At 40.5% G+C, this 16,622-nt stretch overlaps 1 protein-coding gene across 1 annotated transcript; it reads right to left on the bottom strand.

The window, feature by feature from the left end:
- Positions 1–471: 471 nt before the first annotated feature.
- unm_sa1614 (un-named sa1614) lies at positions 472–16,225 on the bottom strand. The gene is made up of 28 exons (XM_025060504.1): positions 15,504–16,225; positions 13,739–13,811; positions 13,507–13,652; positions 12,969–13,043; positions 12,802–12,851; positions 12,514–12,643; positions 12,273–12,358; positions 12,105–12,180; positions 11,045–11,125; positions 10,858–10,955; positions 10,709–10,778; positions 10,552–10,639; positions 10,226–10,274; positions 9,966–10,138; positions 9,529–9,662; positions 9,302–9,393; positions 9,017–9,203; positions 8,742–8,830; positions 8,523–8,635; positions 8,356–8,423; positions 7,452–7,559; positions 7,031–7,319; positions 6,466–6,627; positions 6,336–6,399; positions 5,614–5,657; positions 4,801–4,955; positions 4,307–4,432; positions 472–4,200 (listed from the first exon to the last, which is right to left on the bottom strand). The coding sequence occupies exons 1-28, from the start codon at positions 15,627–15,629 to the stop codon at positions 4,126–4,128; spliced, it is 3,027 nt and encodes a 1,008-aa protein (XP_024916272.1). The 5' UTR covers positions 15,630–16,225; the 3' UTR covers positions 472–4,125.
- Positions 16,226–16,622: the final 397 nt, after the last annotated feature.

The following is a 16,622-nucleotide window of genomic DNA, read 5'->3' as shown; positions in this document are numbered from 1 at the left end:
ACCACGACAACTCTATATTCATTGTTTTGGACGAAAAACTAACTGCTAATCATTTTAACTTCTGACAAAAGCTAACGTTAGCTGCCAAACGCAAATTGCACTAACGCTCTCGACCGAACGACTACCATTACAAACAAAATACAACAGACAATTGTTTTCGAAAACCTACCATTTCAAATCATTCCGATGTAGCCACCGTGCCCAGTTTTTTGTTTTTGTTACTTGAAGGCCCGCTGATAGCCCAAACTGCTAACACTCGTACCCCATGTGCCGGATACGCAACCGGAAACAAGAACCGTACACGTATTCCTACGTATTTCCGTTATACAAACCTTCCAATATCAGCGTGACTCTTTATTGTTTAGTATTTTTTTCTCGTGATAGTAAGTTTATAGTCATGTTTGTTTTTTGCTGATAATTTGACATGTTCATATATATATATATGTATATAATTTTTTTTTTTGGGGAGTTTTTTTTTTTGGAGTTTTTGCCACCACTTACTTTCTTGGCAGCATGTTTTGGGACATAAACTTGCTTATTTGTTTTTGTGATATATTTACATGTTTAGGTGTCACGTTTTGCTACGGATATGGCAGGAAGCAGGCAGGACCCAAATGTAGTCCTGGGGAGACTTTTTTCAGGTGTTGGTATCCATCAGGGCATGAACACAGAAGACCCAGCATGGACTCAGAACACACAGAGAACAATGAGGGAGAGAGGTACGCAGGATATACCCAGGAGACCGGGAGACACAAGTGAGACTAGACACAGAGACACAGGTGAGTGTGACGATACTGATTACCCCACACAGCAGACAGACCTTACAAAAGTAGTCACTTGGCAGCATGTTTTGGGACATAAACTTGCATTTTTAGGCCTACAATCTGTTTAATATAACTTGTTTAAGAATTATTATCATTACCGAAACATGCATTGTCATTATTTAAATGTATTAATCATTACCGAAACAGGTGTTCATTTTCATATGTTGCCTGCTCTTCACTTCACACACACACGTGTCCTAGTCTACATCTGTGGGCAGCATGAAAGTTGGATGTAGCCCCTCTCTCTCTCTGTCCATGTGCGTCCCCTAGTAATATAAATAACTCTTATTAACTCATAATAGACAGTAACCAACATCCAGACCTGTCAACACTGTTTAAGGAAAATCCAGCTGTGTCAGTGTAGTACTGCACAGACAGAAAAATACTGGAATGGATGTTCCATTAGGAATGAACTCTTCAGGAATGTTGCCAGAGACGGAGAGTCTGGCTGAGTATCAACTGTGCAGCAGGTCATAACAAAAGTTTCTTGTACCCAGCACTGACTGTAGTTTGTGATGAAGTGTATTATTTAAAAATAATTTGCAATTAAAGTGTCACTTGGTAGTTTGGGAATTGTTCTCCTCATTTAAAACCAATTTAAATTATATAAATGCACATCAGTGGAAGTACAAAACAAGCTGCTGATCATTTATTCACTCATTTATTCATTCATTAATTCAACGCTAAACACACCAAACACTGACATTCATTAGAAACATCGAATCCCACCGCTGTCACTTTGAATCCAAAAAACTGAGATGACTGTACATTTGTTTTTCATCCTTTGTGATTTCTGTGGGTTTTTTGTGTACCTGAACCCAGTGACACAGTGTTTATTACTGTTTTGAGGTGACAAATGACTTCATCTCACAAAAAGAATTCCCTTTAAATCACCAATACTTGGTTTGGCTGAAGAGCGCTCCCAAAGTAAGATACAGTATGTCTGTGAAGATTCTCATTCATCCAGGTCATGTTATCCAAAGAGTTAAGTTGTAAGCACCTGGACTTCTTCTTGGAGCTTGAAAGACATTTTGTTCCTCAACTGAGGAACTTCATTAGTATCTGGTTGAGGTAACAGGGAACACTAGTAGTTATACTTCTCAAACCATCCTTCAAGCTCCAAGAAGAAGTCCAGTTGTTTACAACTAAGCTCCTTAGATGGCTTACAAAGAAAGGCAACCCCTGTCCCATCCTCCCCCCAAAACTTGTTTGTGTTGACAAAACAAAGCCATAATATTGAATTCCCTGTTTTTAGCTGTCTTTACTAAAACAGCAGCCCTGATGTGGAGAAAAGTGTCCAACATCAGGGTTTGGAGAGTTTGTTGGAAGTGCAGTTTGGAAGAATAAATGTGCTTTAGTTCTTTTATATATATTGTAAGTGTGTGTGTGTGTGTGTGTTTGTGTGTTGCTTTTGTGAGTTTGGCAAAAAAGACAAAACATTTTTGTCAGGATTGAAGGAATGTTACATGGCAGACTGCACTGAGTTACAGAAGGCAGTGGAACAGATGTTTGAGTGGACGGAAGGACTTCTGCTCCAATGCGACAAACTGACATCATTGACATGACATTGGAAAAAAAGAGTTACAGTATATTGTCAAAGAATGCACCAAAACCAGCACTTACAGCTAGAGGTAAACTACAGCTAAAGTCATGAGTCATAATTCAACATATTAAATATGCAATCAACCTATTTATTCAAGATTTTTTTAATGAATCCTTCTGAATGTTCATACCAGCTGCAAAACATATTTAGCTTTTCATTGTATTTATATCACATCGTACTTACAGTTATAAAAAAGCCAACAACTCTCAGAACGTCCATTCATTAATTTTTTACTATTGTTCTTGTATTTTTCTTTTTATTGCCTGATGATTGTTGCCAGTGCAGCTAATCCAACAGCTAAGTCACATTTGCTCCCATCATGGTGTCTGTGACCCGGCTCCTTATATTGAACACTAAGAACAACAAAACCAGCTGTCATTCACAGGTGACTTAAGAAACTGAAGGATTTAGCTTTGAATCCATTTGTCGTAGGACAGTGAAGGCATCACTGGCATTCCTCTGTCTATGATTGGTGTGGGTAACGGAACAGTGAGCCCAGTGAAGCGACCAATTGTGTTGTTGTTACTACACAGCAGTATACACACACTCAGAGAGAGACATAATTCCGTAGTAATTTACCCTAATCTTAACTATTACACCTTTATGTCTAATCTTAATCCCTCGACTCTAACATCTAATCCAAACTTCAAACCAAATCTCAAACATTAAATACTGTCTCGCATGCAAATATCCACATCAGGACAAGTGTCCAGACAAGAGTAGTATTTTTACAAAACACATTTCCTACAACCACATACACACACCTATTTCTGGTATTGGTGCATCCCTTGCAATAACACGCTGATGTCATCACTGACATTACAGGCAGTGGGAAGAACTGATTTATGTTCAGACTTCACAGGAGCAGATCAAATCCAGTCTAATTTGATTTAAAGTGAAGATACTTGTTTCTTTAAATCCTTTGGTTGGTGGCGCCACCTACAGTAGAAGACACCGCAAGTCCTTGGCAAAAAGAGTCAGTGTGTATTTTTAAACAATAGAACTAAATTTAAAGCTGTCATCTGTTTGTATGTTTTTTTTCTGACTTCTTATTGCTACATTCCAAACTTTATCAAATTTATAAAATTGTACTGGAAATATTTAAATTCCAAATAGGTGGCTATTCAGAGGTGGGAGAAAATCAAAATAAAAAAATTAAGACAGATGTTATATATATTTTCTTTTTGAGAAGGTGCTTGGTGTGAAACATGTTTATCAACATATCTTTGTCAAGTGTTGGGCCGCGGTACATTGTATTTGATCAGGTTTTCAGATTATCCATTTTACATCAGAGCAAATGTTCATTTTTAAACTAGAGTCAGTGTCCTGTCTGTGTCTTTGTGCTGATTTTCTTTTTCAGTTATTGTTAATAAAAAAGTCAAATAAAAGTCAACAACAGTCTGGAGCCTCAGGTCGTCAGTCTGAGGGCGACCATCTCCAGGTGACCCACATCACATCAGAGCTCAGAGATGAGTCCAGCCGAGAAGTTGAAAACTAAAAGTCAATGTGTGACAGGGAAGCATGGACTGTGATCATGTGACTCACAGAATCCTGGAGCTACTCAAGGCCGGATCTCTGACCTGCCTCTTCCACGATGACGGACTGAGCTCCTCCTGCTCAGCAGAAACCTGGTGTGCGTTTGGTCTGGTATTCCTGACTTTGTGCTGATCCAGAATTTATTCCTGATCTGGTTCGGTGTCAGTCTGAGAGGAGCTGCACAAAGGACGACGGAAACAGACCTCTTTGGTCTGGTTCATCCTCTATGTAACCATGCTGCACGGACACACACACATTTTTGTCACCACTTCAGACTTTCATCCTTAATAAATAACAGAGAATCATATTTCAATCACTCAGACAGAGGAACACTGATACCTACCCACCAGTCGTTGTCCTCCTGCCCCAGAACAACCAGCACCTGTCCCTCAGCGAAGCTTAGCTCATCATTGTGGTCGGCCTCACAGTCGTACAGAGCCTGAACCCGACGACTTGTGGTTCCTCGAGGCTGATTGACACAGATTTTTTAAAATTTATAAATGTACAGTAAGAAGAAATTAAATAACTTTAAATTAAATGTATTATAACAACAACAATATTATCAATAATAATATAAATTATCATTATTATTATTAGTAGTAGCAGTAGAGCTGTGGGAAAAAGCATTTAATTAAACATTTATGCAACTTTTCAAATGTTATTTATATTTCTTCAGGTAAATTCATTTTACGGTGTGACTATAGCCAAAAGTGTATCAATTCCAGTGGAGTTAAATGACACTGAGTCACATTTGCAGGCAGAGATTAGACACAAGTTCAAATATCATCTGAAATGTCGTGAAATGTTGTTTTGACTGTCATTTTCATACACACTGACCAAGGATCTGCGAGGTAGCGGCTGGGGGGCGGGGCCTCTGTGGTCACTCTCAAAGCTCTGGGAGCGATGTTTGGTGGGAGACTCGCTGGGTGGAGCTTTGCTAGCAGGATGCAGGAAGTGGGAGGAGCTACTATCACTGTCTGCCCTCCGGACGCCTCGGAAAGAAAGAAAAAGGAAAAAAAATAACTAACTAAAATTAGGGAATCGATGTAGTATAAAGTAATACGTTTGTATTATAAAAGTTAAACCACCAACCAAAATTAACCATTAAATGTTTCTATTTTTATAAATCCTACTGGAGAATTAGTTTAAATACATGGAGCTGCTGTTCCAGATGGGAATCATCTGCAGAAATACAATGTCATTATTTCACAAATGTAAGTCAATTTTTATTAGTAGTATTTCAAGTACACTGCAGCTCTTAAAACACAGCAGTTTTACCCTTGAAAATGCTAAATATATCATTGCAAGTGCTATGCAACATGAAACAGTGTCTCCTGAACAACCAAGTCATATTTCACAGCACAAGTGATAAATAAAACTGCTTCATCTGTTATTTAAAGTTGTGTGTTTGCTTGTTTTGTAAACATACTTTGCAGATCGGGTTTCTCTGGTACAAGTAATCGTTGCAAATACATTTTTAGAATTTCGTTCTTTAAACGTAGAACCTGAGTAGAATAATGTTTTAAATGCTCTAACTGTGTTTTCCCCCTGTGACGACTTCTAGTCAACATCAGAAAACTCCAATATTTACACAAAATGGATTTAACAGACCCTGGATCTGGATCTGGGAGCTAAAAGGACAGGAAATACCTCTGTGAGGCCGTTCTTTCAGGGAGCCAAGTGGAGAAGCCGGACTGGAAAGTCAGACACAGACAAAAAAAGAGAGACTTGTTATTTGACCTGGGCTTCAACCTGACGAAGAACAGAAACTATTTTTAATTTAAAGGGTTGGAGAAACATTGTCAGTATTGTACTTTCATATGCTCAGGTTATCTGGGAGACTTTTCAGCCTGTGTTTGAATGACAATATAAACAGGATCCCAGTGAAAGGATCTGACATTTCATCAGAAGATTGCAGGCTCAAATCCTGCCCTGACGGCTGTCGAATTCAAAGAGAGTTTTCAGTCATAGGCTGACAGACTGAGATTTAGAAGCAAATAAAAATGTTGTATTTTTGGGCTACGCAAATATAAGATTTGTAGGTTTTAGGAGTTAGCAGATCCCCTGCTATGTGCTGGAGTCTCAAATGTTTGATTTTTCTGAGTTGTCTGAAGGTAGAGCAGGCTGTGACCGAGGCCCCGGCTCAGATGATGATGCCGTAAAAAGAGCTGCTAATAATAAGTTAATAGAGATCATAAAGATTAAAATCATCTACACTAATCAGAATTAAGAACCAATTTGTGACCAGGTCAGATTTGTTTATGGTGCCTACATAAATCAATCTGTGAAAACACACCATAAAAACAAGGACACATGTTTTTGTTCAATAAACACAAAGTCACAGTGTGTTTGGCTGTTGTCCAGATACTCACACACACTTCTTAAAAGAGGAGTCTGGACCACTGTAGAGCCTCGGGCTACTTGGGAAGCCGTAATCTGCACACACACAGAGTTAATTACCCAGCATTTGCATCACTCCCACACATTAGTGAACTGATGTACCATGAGTGCTGGACTCTGAGCCACTCCTCTTGTGTCGGACAGCACCAGAGGTCGACTTCTTGCCTCCCCCTGCTGGAGGGGAGAACACCTCCCCGTCTTCCTCCCCTTCTCCATCCAACCCCTCCCCTAAGGGGGGAGGAGGAGGTGGTGGAATACCTGGAGCTAGAGAATAAGATGAATCCAGAGAGAAGAATTTATTTCAGAGAGAAGTTATGACCTTAAAAAAAATCTATATTTCAATCTCATCTTTCTTAACATTTTTTCTGATGAACTAGATTAATTCAGCCAAAGATAGATTTAGATTTTCTTTAGATATATATATGTTTTAAAAGAGTACAGCAAACCCTCATCCAACATTAACGACCGTCAGAGTGGGGATGTTTTCTGAACACCACAGTGACAAACTGACCAAAGCTGACAGCAGTGAAGTCACACCCAGTGGAAACATTGAGCTACGTCTCAGGAAAACAACATTTAAATTACATCAGGAGTTGACTCTACAGCTGACACTGTTGAATAAAATCTATTTATGAAGATCAATAAAAAAACAAAACATGATGGACACCTTGGTAACCACCTTTGACCCTAGGTGGCAGTGGTGGAGCAGGTGAGGATGGAGGAGGTGGAGGAGGACTTGGAACAGAGCCGGTGGTCCTGCTGTGCAGATCCATGGCCATGGCCAGCCTCCTCCCTACACTGAGGAGACCTCCTCCGGCTCCTGCTGCTCCAGAACAGGGTGGGGCTGCAGGGGATGGCGTGGTCTGGCTTAAGCCAAAGGGACGGGAGGTGAAGGAAAAGGACGAGGTGAAGGACGAAGAGGAGAAGGAGGTGCGTTCCTTCTTTATAGGACCGTTCTGAAATACAAGGACGGAGGTCAGTACTGCTGCAGATGATGTTGGAGTCAGTGATATAATCAGGAACAGACTGATCAAAGCGGGAGCAACATCACAGGTGCTTATTATCTAATGAGCAGAGATGAAACTGACCTTATCTTCATAGTCATCATCACTGTCGTAGAGGTCATCATGACGGAGCCTCCACTCGTACTCCACGTGAACATGATGGTCAAACTGATCAGACTGGGCCTGCTGGAGCTACACACACGTTATACATTAGCACAGGTGGAAAGTAACAACTTACAATTACTCAGGTTACTGTAATTGTGATTGTAGTTTTGGGAATAGGTACTTGTACGTAAGTACATTTTGACTCAAGTGTTTTACTTTGCTACATTTGAAAAGAACCCATTACTGAGTGAAAGATTAAATGTGGGGAAAACGACCTGCGTTAACTGAAAGAATACTGTGTGGGCGTGCGGAGTTCCCACGATGTTAATGTAGCCAGAGAATGTAAACTAATGGACAGTGTCTAGCCTGCAGTTTGATGATGAACAAGAAACAGAGGTTGAGGATTGCCGAGCAGATGACTCAGAAAGAGAAGGAAATCCTCGGCCATATCTCAGCCAGCAAATGAGCCACTAACTTTATCATATGATGTAAAACGTGCCTACCCTGGTGGACAGAGCTGTCGCTGTCAAAACTGAAGTGACCTGAATTTGCAGTGTAAGCGTTCAAATGGATCATAGAATTTCTCTGAGAATCTGCCACTGGCGTCTGAACTGTTGATTAAAAACAACTAGTTGCAGATTAGATGTTTGATTCGTCCTTTTTTGCATCAAGTAAATTAAAGTAACTAAGTAACTTTTACTCAATATTTTTAGATGGGTACTAAATTTTAGTATTTATTTTAGTAAATTTTAGAATTAAAGCAAAGTAAAGATACTTTTACTTAATTACATTTTTCAGTACTTTTCCACCTCTGTACACTAGGTGGCCAGAGTCTCATGTCAATTTAATTGATGAGATTGACATCTAATAAATCATTACTCACCAGCACCTCACACTGGTTGTGCTTTAACCTGCGGCTAACGTCCAGGGCCGTCTCGCCTATCTCGTTCTCTTCACACACACACAAAAACACACACACGTGCATCGGTTTTTAAGGTTCAAAGTGACTTCACGTTTACTGTAACGTGTGTGTTTGTGTGAGTGTCTTACTGATGTGTATGTTGGCTCTGGCCCTCAGCAGCAGTTTCACACAGTCCGTCTTGTTGTGCTGACAACTGTAGTGCAGGGCTGTGTTTCCTGATGACGTCTGTGCATCAACATCGTTCTCGCAGTGGAGAAAAAACACACAAACACACAGAACTGTTGTATTAACAGTAATAGTGACATAAATACAAACTCAGACGTAATAAACCAGTGCTTCGTCTGACTGACCAGTTTTGAGCCAGGAAGTCCAGGATGTGCAGAGACGTCCTGTCACCCAATAAGACGGCGAGATGGAGAGCAGTTTCTCCTTTCTCCTGTCGACATGGAAACAAAAGAGTTGTGCGTTCATATGAATACTTGCATTCAAGTTTAAGCTGTAGCATAGCATATGTATCAAAACTGATGTTCAATCTTTTAGATGCTGGTACAGGTCACAAAGGTCAGTGTGCATGTAGTAGCAGATGACCTGTGTGTAGGCTACGTATTTGTTGTGAACATACCTGTATGTGTGTGTGCAAAGCTTGACTCAAGTCTGTCCTCTGGGCGTACAGCTGGATCAGACTGTAGATGTCACAGCTCTTTGTCGCCTCCTGCAGGCCAATTCTCAGAGCTGCGGGCGAGCTGTGACTCCGTCTGACAAAATGAACGTCCTGATACTTGGACAGGATGAACCCTTTACGCTCTGACCTGCGTACCACAATTATAGACTGTTAAAATATTTAGATTCAAGACTAATAATTGAATTCCACGTGACTAAAATCCACCTCTCCCTGGGTGGGACTCACATATGACTGTGTTGTGAGGGCTTCAGTGACGGACTCAGAAGGTTCGACTCCAGGATTTCATTAAAACCAGAGTTGCCAACACTCCTGGCCAACTGGGAGGCAAAAAGAAAATATGGCAATGATTAGGAATGTTTATGGAAAAACATTCTCTGGAACAGACCTTCAAAAAATACCAACAAAAAAGAATAATAAAATGAAGAAAATACAAGCATTTTTTAACAATGTACCAGCAGATCTGAAGTTCCCAGACTGTCCAAACTTAAGGACTTGATCCTGGAGACATGGACTCCCATCTCTCTGTGGATCCCTGAACACTCGATACATGTCAGGATTCCCAGGTTTGTGGAAAGCCATCCGGGATCTACGGAACGTGTAAGAGGAAAACAACCAGTACAATAATAGTGGAGTCTCCAGTCATGTCACTGGGTCACATGGGGGGCATAGTGCTGTGTTCATCTGCTGGGATGTTACCCTGTGTTTGCAGTTCCTTGTTTAAAAAAAAGAAATTGGAACCATCTGGATGGAAGTATTTACCGTTGCAAAATCCAGCCGAAAGGTGGCAGTATTGCAACTTAAATGATGAAAAAACCATTTACCTTGATGTGAAAGCTCACAGTGCTATCATAACCTATAGATATACATGCAGTGGACTGATAAAACAAACCTGGAGCTCCACAGTCGCAGCAGCTGTTGTTTCCCGGCATTCGTATGACGTCATCAGTGATTGCCCGGGTCAGATCCTCCACACTGCTCTCTCCCACTCCTCCCCCTTTCCTCCCACCGTCCAGAGCTACACTCAGAGCCTCCTGCTTGCTGTTACTGAGCACTGAGATCCAGCTGAGCAACAAAAACAAACATTTTAAAACTCTTTGGAAAAATGATCAACACTAATGCAGTAATGACTTTACCATCTCTGACACTCACGCTACACACTCAGCCTCATCTTCAGCCAGGAAGTGGTAGGTCCGATTATCTGGAGGACCATAAGACACAGCCTGGATTTTAACTTGTTCTGTTTTTGAATGGGGAAATGCATTGACAGCTGCATAACATACAGTGTTATAACGACCCTCAACAGCTCCTTCTGCTGGATGTCAATTAACTCAAGACATTATCAGAAAACTAATGTCTGCAAACAGCCAAATGGACTTAGAACTACAAATAGATTGGGGTGTAGTCCACTTGGGGAACTAACTTTAAATTCAGTTTTCAAGTAAACAAAAAAGACAAATCAAACGTGCATTTCTTACAGGAGATGAGGTCGAAGCATTTCTTGTCCTCCACGCTGGGTTTAACCTGACAGGTGAGCAGGTTGAGTCTGGTGGGGGGTTTATTAGGCTGAGGAAGACAGAGGTGGTGAAAACAGAGCTGCTGCTAAAATGTCACAGAACACACAGGTGAACTCACGGTTGCATGTGCAATGGTCAGGTAACAGTTGTGAACGGTGCATTTCCTTTTCTGCCACATCTTCCTCAACCTGGAAGACAAACGGAGAAACTCGATGACGATTGCGGTGCTAATTATTTCACTGTCCATGTTGATCTGTGTTTCTTTACCCGTCACTCTTCTTGTAGAGAAATCCTGTTCTCTCTGTTCCGTACTGTTTGTCTCCCAGCAGCTGATGCATGCTGTAAACCTGCTTGGGTAGAGAAAACTACACACACACACACATGAATCATCAATCACATACACACAACATTTGTGACTGTTTCTGCAGTCAGTTGTGGTGTTTTTTCCACAGACCTGTTCAGTGTGGACCACAGGCCTCAGCTGATCTCTGATGGCACACAATTGTCTCTTCTCCTCCTCGTGACGCTGCTTCACCTGCACACACACACACACACACACACACACACAGGACAAACAGCTGAGTTGGACGTTCACCTGACCTCTGCTCCTTCACTGGAGCAAACTGGTCACATACATGCTAACAGATTAGAGATAATTCACTTAGTTTTCCAGATCAGAGATCCCCAACCACTGGGCCGCAGACCAGGATTTGGCAAATGCGCATTTCATACAGGGCCACAAAATATTTGTATGACAAATATGAATTGCATTTCAATAATTATTAATTATTTGTTTGATAGATGTTTTACTTTAAGAAATGAACGCCTCCGTCATCATTACCGTCGCTGTAAATGTGGTATTTAATGATAATAAAACAAGACAAACTCTGGTACAGAAGACATGTAAGAAGGACAAGGTTCAAGTCACTTTTCAAAATAAAAATCTTAGGAGTGCTTTTTAAGGGAAGAAAAAGTCCATGAAAGACAGATGATGAGTGTTCTAAAATAAAAGAATGTTGCTTTTACTGTCCTACTCACAGTACGGCATTATGATGTGTAATTTTTGTTTTTTGTTTTAAATATCAGTTTCTGTATTGTGCATTTTTGTTGCAGTTTGCAGAACATTTTGTAAGTTTATTGTTCTATAATTTGCCTGTGGTGCAAAAAAGTTTGTAGAACTCAGCTGTAGATAGCATGTAGCAGCTGCTGTGCAGACACAATGAATTGGGTCATATGTAAAATGACAAATTAGGGTGTTGTGTTTGGCCATTTTTAACTGACCTTGAGTGACCTGGGGCCATGCTGTAGTTTTATGTAGTTAAAATGAAAGTATCAAATGTGTTCAAACTGGAGCCTCATATGTGCACCTCAAATATATTTTGCCTACTATGCGTGCAGTTTTCCTCATGCAGCAACGCCAACAAAATCTCTCTAAACTGCAAATAAAAAACTGCCTACTCCAACTTTATTTTTGTTCTACTTCATTAGAGTATTAAAGAGAGTCGCAGTCATACCGTGGTCAGTACTCCATTCAGCTCCTCCATGTACTGCTTTAACTTCTGATTGGTGGAAACACACTCCTGCAGGAAACTACACACACAAACGAGTTAATACAGTTGACTTTCTGCATCAGTAACATGTCTTGTGTGTTTGACTCTGTGCACATGTGTGTTTCAACTGACTTGTTGTGACTGTGGCAGTGTTTGATGAGGTTCTGCAGCAGGTCCACTCCTCGTTTGGTCTTAATCTCATTCACTTTGATCAGATACTGAAAGACAGAAAAAAAATACTGCACGTTTGGAATTGAGGATGAGGAATTAAACATTAAAAAACATTTGAATGATTTTCACTTCAAAAGAAATAACTGATCAAACAAGAAACCCCCAAGTGTGTGTGTGTCTGTGTGTGTAATCAATGACTGACCTCGCACATGCCCAGTTGGAAGGAGCGTCTCTCCTTCTCCAACTCCTCTGCAATCTCCCCTCCGCTCACCTCGCTCCGCACCATACCATACTGACGGGCCAACTCCCTCTTCTCCTTCTCCACCTGCTTACTGCAAAATCACACAGAAAGGAACACGGGCGTTGCATAAAAATAAACTGCAGTTCGTGACCCTACATCAGTCACATTGTCTCAACATCAGATCCCAGTTAAAAAAAAGAAATATAAAATAATCCTGAGTGAACGCCACCCTTCTTCATCATCACTCACAATCTGCTCTCGTAGTCTCTCCAGGCTCGTTCAAACGGCTTCTTCAGATCCTACAAGAACACAGAAGTGAGAGTGATTTATTATTGGGTCTTTTCACAACCTGAGATCTGTCACTGTAAACACACAGTTTATACAGTGATGAGAGTAGACTATAAATAAAACCTCACCCCTTTCACCTCCCTCAGGTCTCCTTTAATCAGAGAGTCCAGGAAGAAGTTGATGTTGAAGAGCATGCTCTTCAGCTGCACCACAAAGAAATAGACCGTAGTCTATCAGATACATTAAATGATACACTTTTTGCCTAACCTAACATTTAAATAAAGTGTACTTAATCTATACCATCAATATAACTTAACCACGCAGGCAAAAACCATTGCCTTTTGCAACAGATGTGATGGATGACATGAAGTGGACGCATGAAGTGCATGGTTGCACTCAGGTGACGCCCAACGTCTAAGTGCTTTAGCCACCAGGGGAAGCTAATAGTCTTAGAGAAGCTGATCTTACATTGACCAGCAGAATGTAAAAAAATAATTAATTAATTAATTTTAGAAATAAAAAAAAATTGCAATAATTCCAGTGATGTCTTGGGTCATGTTATTATTTTATGTATAAATAAAGTGTAGATAAAAAAAGAAAAAGCCAGCGATAAAAACATATGGTTCCTATCGGGAAGTGGCACAGTAGTAGAACAGACACCATTACCAGGTTCTTCATCGGAGAGATGAGCTCTTTGGAAAAGTCTGCAAAGCGGTAGAAGGCAGAGCCAACCTCTGCCTCTCCGTTTGAGTGACAGTTGACTGAGAGCTTCTCCATTGCATTAATATATTGCTCCAGGTGAGACACATGGTCTAGAGGAGGAAAAACAAGAGAGCATCAGTACACAGACTGGTGTACACTGGTGTGTGTGTGTGTGTTTGTGTGTGAATTCCTCCACCTTGCCCTGATGTGTATTTAGCTTTGGCAGCTTTCTTCATTTTCTGCAGCACCAGTCGATCACTATCCAGAGCCTGAACACACACACAAAAAACAGAACACCGTCATGTTTCATTCATCTCCAACAATCTGCCCTGTCTGCCGAATGTGTGTGTGCTGATTCAACAGACTCTGAATGGTTGAGCTTTGTTCCCTGAACACAAACGGCCACATTTCTGCGTGAGTGAACCTGCTTCTCATCACTTCATAAACCCCACAGGAAGCGGCTGAAGGTGGTTTTATTTTCATCCACTGTGTCACTTAGCAACGTGACTGTAGCTTTTTCTACTCAGGCACTGAGGTCATGACAGAGAGAAGTAAACGTAAGCAAGGACTAAAAGTGAAAAAGTCTACAGTGAGTTTGAATGTAGTTGATAGTCAGAGTTTGAGGAGGTCCAAATTAAAGAGTATAGATCCCTAGAAAACCTGTAGTGACTCTTATGATTCAAATCTGTTGGAAAATATGTTGACCACAATGTCAACTTTGAATGTATGAATGGCGGTGGAGCCCATCATACGACTCCTCTAATGTCACATGACGTTTTATTGTCTATTTTCCTCTAACTGGAACTCCTCTAACTATTTTCTCTCTAAACTGGAGACCATCGAGTTCTTAACTTCCTGTGGAGTTAGGCCACCAGACCAGTTTTGAGACATAGCAGCTGTAACAGTAGTATTAGCTGCTGTATACAGTACATCTTCTGAGGCTACTATACTGTAGTTTTTATTTGACTGTTTACATTACTGTCCCAGTTAGACAACACCTGCATCTGTCTGCTGTGTGGTGGTGACCATCTATCCTTATTATCACTGTAAAAATGATCAGGCCCCTCCTTACTCATCCATATAATAACAATGCCTACAAACTGCGATTGTTCTGTTGCCATGGTTACTTACACAGTCTCTGTAGGGGGTTGTGGCGGCAACTTATACGCCTGGCAAATAATCAGGTCAGTGAGTTCAAGTGTGTGTGTTTGTGCGTGTGTAAAATCCAGACAATCTTGAATGATAATCATCATGTCCTGGATTTAAAAAAAAAAAAACATACTAAATTAGTTAATCCAAAAGGGCGGCCATGGGGAGTCTGCAGCATTAGCATTCATTCAACTTCTAGGTTGATAAGCGCATTCAAAATTTTAAAATTGCCTCCTAAAAATATATATATATATTTTTTATGTATTTGTTAGATTTTTATAATACATTTTTTGTACCATTTGGTTTTTTTACTAGCAATTCTTCACTTCCAACAATACTGTAATAAAAATATTAACAGAGTCTAATTTCTAAAGATTGAATGGCTCACCTTACCTTTAATATTAGAACGTTAACCCCTCCCCGTAAATATCGTCCCTAACCTTAATTTAATTCTTATTATTATTTCGTCAGGTGTATTTGAAGTGATTTCCTGCATACTCTACCTTTAAAGTAAACCATTTCATCACAGCATATTTAGTGGAACAAATCTAAGAAACACGTTATTTTAGAGGAATAACGTGAGCATCAAACACTAACATTAGCAAACACATTTTTCAACGGTGGTCAACAAGTAAACCTCTGCTTATACACGTGTTTGACCAGTGTCCAGTGCGGCCACAGTGTTTGTATGGTTAGTTTCAAACATGCATTCCTTTTTGCTAAGCGCTGTATACCGTATTTTAATTTAATTATCACGATAATATCGTAAATTACATGCGTTATCAACAATGACGAAGAAAAGTGATTCTGACCTCCTCCAGCAGGTAGACAGTGTTCCTGCAGCTCATCATCTTGGAGGTGAAGGAGGAGGTGGTGGGGGAGCTCCAGTCCTCCTGAACCTCCTGCACGAACTCTGACACCGACACATACTCAGGCATGGTGCCGGTTCCGACCCAGATCGAGACCAAAGAACAGGCGATCCAATCAAAGTGAAAAACAGATCAGGTAGTTGAAATATTAATATCTAAAAAATATAGAATAAAATAAAATGTGGATGAAATCCCATCAGCAGCAGTGTTTCCGGCTCCGGCAGATGAAAAGGGACGATAATTGTAGAGAGAAGATCCAGTGACTGCTCTGATCACCGCAGCATCAGTTCTTCCTTCAGACAAAGAGAATAAAATCCACCGGGTAAAAATTGACCGAGGTCCACAGATAAAAAAAAATCAGTTAAACAAAGCAGGCAATGACCTTACAGCAGCCTGTTTGAACTAACCAGCCTCTCCTCGGTCAACGCGCCCGGCTCTGTGCGTAAACCCGCTGACAAAGAGCAGAGGAGCGGAGAGGAGAACCGGGAAACCGGAGGACCGCAGAACCGAACTCAGATTAAAAAAATATAATACCGCTCTCTAATACAGGGTTCAGTCTCGGCCACGTGTCTTCTTCAACCATCAGCTCATCATTATTATTATTATTATTATTATTTTTTTGTCTTTTCTTCTTTATTCTAACCGCATGAAGCTGCGCGTTCTCGACACACGCGAGCCGAGCGTCTCCTCCTGCTACTGCAGCGGGGGCGCGCACAGCTGACCGAGCCTAAAGAAGAGAACATGGAGAAAAACTGAGATAGGTTAGATCGTCAGAAATATTAGGTCTTTTGGGGTTTCACCTGTTTCTTTAAGAAGGGAGACGAAATGAAAGATATATAGAAAGAAAAAAGAAACAAAGAAACATGAGCACGTGTTTGATTAAAGGAGAGCTCAAATCCAATTTGATGATTAGATTTAGTTAATTTTGAAATGTTTAATTTAATGATGTTGAAATGTACAACCTTAAGTAATTAAGACTACTTGACTTACTTTGCCATCTGTCTGATCTGTCATTAAAAAGGGGAAAATACATTTTACTTTCCTATTCTTTTCTATGAAAAG

This window comes from Cynoglossus semilaevis, chromosome 11 (assembly GCF_000523025.1).
Source record: "Cynoglossus semilaevis isolate Cse_v1.0 chromosome 11, Cse_v1.0, whole genome shotgun sequence".
NCBI classification, from domain to species: domain Eukaryota; kingdom Metazoa; phylum Chordata; class Actinopteri; order Pleuronectiformes; family Cynoglossidae; genus Cynoglossus; species Cynoglossus semilaevis.
This window is presented reverse-complemented; position numbering and strand designations above follow the sequence as displayed.

Excerpts from the sequence above, each read along its gene's own strand:
- unm_sa1614 (XM_025060504.1), bottom strand. The coding sequence starts at position 15,629 with ATGCCTGAGTATGTGTCGGTGTCAGAGTTCGTGCAGGAGGTTCAGGAG. Across the intron at positions 7,560-8,355 it reads ACAACCAGTGTGAGGTGCTG|CTCCAGCAGGCCCAGTCTGA; the intron begins GTGAGTAATGAT and ends ACGTGTGTGTAG. Across the intron at positions 7,320-7,451 it reads ATGATGACTATGAAGATAAG|AACGGTCCTATAAAGAAGGA; the intron begins GTCAGTTTCATC and ends CTTGTATTTCAG.